The sequence below is a fragment of the Babylonia areolata genome, chromosome 30 (genome assembly GCF_041734735.1).
Source record: "Babylonia areolata isolate BAREFJ2019XMU chromosome 30, ASM4173473v1, whole genome shotgun sequence".
Classification (NCBI taxonomy): Eukaryota; Metazoa; Mollusca; class Gastropoda; order Neogastropoda; family Buccinidae; genus Babylonia; species Babylonia areolata.
In genome coordinates this window covers 14,558,684-14,563,683 of record NC_134905.1, presented here as the reverse complement: position 1 = coordinate 14,563,683, position 5,000 = coordinate 14,558,684, and the positions used below count along the sequence as shown (strand labels likewise).

Here is a 5,000-nt window from a genome sequence, read left to right as displayed (position 1 = left end):
TATTGACACAGAGGGTGCGTGTCGATAGAGCAGCGTGGTGTAGAGCTATCATACGTGTCTGAAGCGCTACAAACTATTACCGAAACGTTCCATAGCGCTATGTGCCATCACTAACACGTTCAATAGCGCTACATGTCATCACTAACACGTTCAATAGCGCTACGTGTCATCACTAACACGTTCAATAGCGCTACATGTCATTACCAACACGTTCAATAGCGCTACATGTCATCACCAACACGTTCAATAGCGCTACATGTCATTACCAACACGACTACATGTCATCACCAACACGTTCAATAGCGCTACATGTCATCACCAACACGTTCAATAGCGCTACATGTCGTCACCAAAACGTTCAGTAGCGCTACATGTCATCACGAACACGTTCAACAGCGCTACATTGTCATTTCCAAAACGTTCATCTTAGTCTCTGTGTGTCTCTGTCTCCATCTATTTGTCTTTGTCTCTGTCTTTTTCTCTCTCCCTGACTCTCACATTCACTCGCGCATGTATCATGCATACACATGCACTTGTTTACCGCCAATCAACCCTATGTCCATCCCTCTACCGACTTTCCCAAAGGCCTTTTTTCTCACCCAATGGATTTCGGCATTCAGGAAGAAAAGAAAAATAAAAGCACGATTGACACGACAGAAATAAAACAACCTCCTGAAAAAGGATAATGTTCATAATAACATGATTATAGTATATAGTATATATAACATGATGATTATGAACAATATCCTCCTTGTCCTGATAATGTGCTCCGCTTTTGTCACTGCGCTCAATGAAGGCGATATCGACGTCTGTCATGATGGCAATAATGAGCAGGAGACGACGACAGTACGTAAAACTAACAATTTCAATCAGTTTCAGTTTGTCAAGGAAGCGCCACTGCGTTCGGATAAATCCATATACGCTACACCACATATATATATATTTGTGTACCTATCAGAGTGGATTTCTTCTGCCGAATTTTGCCAGAGGACAACACTCTCGTTGCCATGGGTTCTTTTTCAGTGCGCCAAGTGCGTGCTGCACACGGGACCTCGGTTTGAAGTCTCAATCCGAATGACAAGACGCTCTGTTTGATTTTCCAATCAAACTCGGACTCGTGAGAGAAAGGGCGAGAGCGGGATTCGAACCCAGACCCTCACGGATTATCTGTATTGGCAGATGAGCGTCGTGACCACTGAGCTGAATGGTAACTATTGAGGTCGATGGTCGTAACCATTCTGCCATCTTCCTGCTCCATCCAACACTGCCTGTGTCAGTCGAACTCGTGAAACCTGCTGACGAAGCTTAAGACGACTGGATCCGCGCTAGCTCTTAGGATCAGCACGGGCGTCTCGCGCGTGTGAGAGGAGAAAGAGTGTTATTCTTTCATTTGCCTTCTCTCCCTTTATCTGTCGGAGAATTGGGTGCAATATTTATTTTTTCGGGGTGCTGTTCTGGGCGATATCCACCCCCTCAAGACGGAATGAGTAATGTTCACACGGCGTGGACGTTCACTCCGCCAGTCACACAGAGGAGTGGAGAGGGGAGAAATATGGATATATGTTATTATTGCCCTGCTGCGGTCAAGGAGAAGCCTTCAGCAGTTGTGTGTGAAAAGGGATCTGGATCTTGATAGGTACGCGTTGTCCCAGAATCCAGCTGACTGGATTGACATTCTTTGTCGGCGAAGCGTTGAATTGGATGTGGCCTGCTCCCTGTTTGTCCTAATTCTCTGTCTGTTTCTATCAGTTCTATCCCAATCCAACTCTTTGTTTCTGTATGTATGTTTTTTGCTCAGTTCTGTCAGTCTCTACGTTTCTGTGCTGCCCCTTTCTGTCTCTTTCTGGAAGGAAGGACTTATTGCACAGAACTGTGCCAAGCATATCATTATCAGTACTTAACTTCAGCTGGTTGCACCACACCCAGTCACAACTATTTAACTGCAAGTTCTTCATGCTATTCACTACTTTAGTTGCACTCTTCTGGACTAGAGCACACACACAAACACAACACAACACACACGAGAATGGAACCCCCTCCCCACAGAGACCACATACAGCACACCACTCACTCACCCTGTTGCCCAGAGTCTCCCTTCATGCCACACACAGTGGAGTGATGGCCTAGAGGTAACGCGTCCGCCTAGGAAGCGAGAGAATCTGAGCACGCTGGTTCGAGTCAGGACTCGGCCGCCGATATTTTCTCCCCCTCCACTAGACCTTGAGTGGTGGTTTGGACACTAATCATTCGGATGAGACGATAAACTGAGGTCCCGTGTGCAGCATGCACTTAGCACACGTAAATGAACCCACAGCAACAAAAGGGTTGTTCCTGGCAAAATTCTGTAGAAAAATCCACTTCGATAGGAAAAACAAATAAAACTATATGCAGGAAAAAATACAAAAAAAAAAAAAAAAAAAAAAGGGTGACAATGTACTGTAGCGATGTGCTGTCTCTGGGGAGAGCAGCCCGAATTTCACACAGAGAAATTTGTTGTGATAAAAAGAAATACACACACACACACACACACACACACACACACACACACTGCACAAACAGAAACAAAACATACACACAGATTGTACACAAACGAGGAAGGAACAAAGCATCATGTTTCTGTATGATCTGCATCTGTTCTATCACTCCTGTGTCTCTTTCTGTTGGTCCACCACTTTCTGTTTCTGTCTGATCTGTCTATGTCTCTTTCTTTCTGGTCTATTTCTGTTCTATCCTTTCTGCTATAACCCCTCTGTCTGTGTCTCTGTTCTTCCCATCTCTGTCTGTTTCTGTCTGTGCTATCCCTCTTTGTTTCTGTCTGTTTCTGTCTTCTATCCCTGTCTGTTTCCGTCTGTTCCATCCTGTCTGTCTTTCTGTTCTTTCCCACTCTGTTCTATCCCTGTCTGTCTCAGTCTCTCTCTGTCTCTCTCTGTCTCTGTCTCTTTGTCTCTCTCTGTCTCAGTCTCTCTCTCATGTGTGTGTGTGTGTGTGTGTGTGTGTGTGTGTGTGTGTGATTTCACACACTTTGTGACAAAAAGCAATACAATTATCATATTAGATTATAGCGCTGATACAGATGATGGGGCAGCGTATTTAATGATTATGTGTACATGATGAAGGTGGATGATGATTTATGATATTGCTGTGGAGGTCCATTTTAGGTTTTAGGACTTGGCTGCAATCAATGCTTCTATTCATAATGAAAAACAACAACAACCAAACACATGAGAGAGAGGGAGAGATCAGTCTTAATATCTCCCATTTTGCTGCAATATTACACTGGTATTTAATTTGAAAGATGGCACTGCTTTTGTTCCTGTGATTGGTGAGCCTCAGACGTACTGTTTGTTAAGATATGTGTCACTCTGATGTTCAATGATGTACTGTTTGTTAAGATATGTAGCACTTTGATGATTAATGATGTACTGTTTGTTAAGATATGTAGCACTTTGATGGTCAGTGACATACTGTTTGTTAAGATATGTAGCACTTTGATGATTAGTGACGTACTGTTTGTTAATATGTGTATCACTTTGATGCTTAATGGCATACTGTTTGTTAAGATATGTAGCACTTTGATGTTTAATGAAGTACTGTTTGTTAAGATATGTAGCACTTTGATGTTTAATGACGTACTGTTTGTTGAGATATGTATCTCTTTGATGTTCAATGACATACTGTTTGTTAAGATATGTAGCACTTTGATGATTAATGATGTACTGTTTGTTAAGATATGTAGCACTTTGATGATTAATGACATACTGTTTGTTACGATATGTAGCACTTTGATGATTGATGACGTACTGTTTGTTAAGATATGTAGCACTTTGATGATTAATGATGTACTGTTTGTTAAGATATGTATCACTTTGATGTTTAACCCCTTGACTCCTGAATATTGATGAACTGAGATTTGTTGTTAATTTCTTTTGAGAGATAAGAAAGACTCAAGCAGATATTTACTTGCCTTTGTGAACAGTATTCATAATGCATCTCTATCTGTAGCCATTAACAACAATGATAACAACAAGTGACCTCTTTAAACCTATTTCAAAATGTCTTTTTTAACATGCTCAATGTCAGTCACATATGTACACAAGAGATTCAGTGAGGAAGCTGGAAAGAAGCGAGAAGTCAAGTTAAGGGTTTTGATATGCTTCATGTGTTATATGTATTTGTTAATCTATCCACAAAAAACAACAACTTATGTACGCATTTATTTAAAGCATGTGTGTATGTATTCATTCGTTTATGTATTTAGTTTTGCATTTAAGCATTTATTTATGTAGACATGTATTTATTTATTTAGATATGTATGTATTTATTTCTTTTCCAGCAAGATGAGTTAGTCCCTCCACGATGCGGCGCTGGATGCACAACCGTAGGAAACTGCAAATGTATAGGAGAAAAGGGATCAAGGGTAAGTGTGTTCGAATCCCACATTGCATCACATCGCATCGCATCGCATCACATAACATCGGATCACATCACATCGCATCACATCGCATAGTATCACATCACATCGCATCACATGACATCATATCACATCGCATCGTATCACATTGCATCACATCGCATCACATCACATCGCATCGTATCACATCACATGTGTGTGCGTGCGTGCGTGCGTGTGTGCGAGTGTGTGTGTGTGTGTGTGTGTGTGTGTGTGTGACAGAGACAGATAGATATACAGAGAGAGGGAGAGAGAGAGAGAGAGTGAGAGAGATGGTTTATTCATGTATATGCCCAGGCTCCTTATGAAGGGGAATGTGAACATCATTTTACAAACATTACATCACGATACTGTGAGCGTCAGTAAACACAGTCAAACAAAAATATAACTGCATTACAGTGAGAGAGAGAGACACAGAGAGAGAGAGAGAGTGTATGCATGTGTGAAGATGAAATTCTTTGGGGAAAAAAGAAAATTTAAGAAATAAAAGACGGATTTGAATTAAAAAAAAAAAAAATGGAACAGAGAGGGAGATTCAAAGTGCATGAAA

General features: G+C 41.4%; 1 protein-coding gene across 1 annotated transcript in view; it reads left to right on the top strand.

Annotated features, from left to right (window-relative positions):
* The window catches only part of LOC143275257 (uncharacterized), a 90,438-nt gene that overhangs the window by 38,099 nt on the left and 47,339 nt on the right, over positions 1 to 5,000 (top strand). Inside the window, exon 3 of the mRNA XM_076579233.1 lies at positions 4,334 to 4,417. Within this exon, the coding sequence (XP_076435348.1) occupies positions 4,334 to 4,417 (84 nt within the window). The remainder of the gene's footprint in view (positions 1 to 4,333; positions 4,418 to 5,000) is intronic.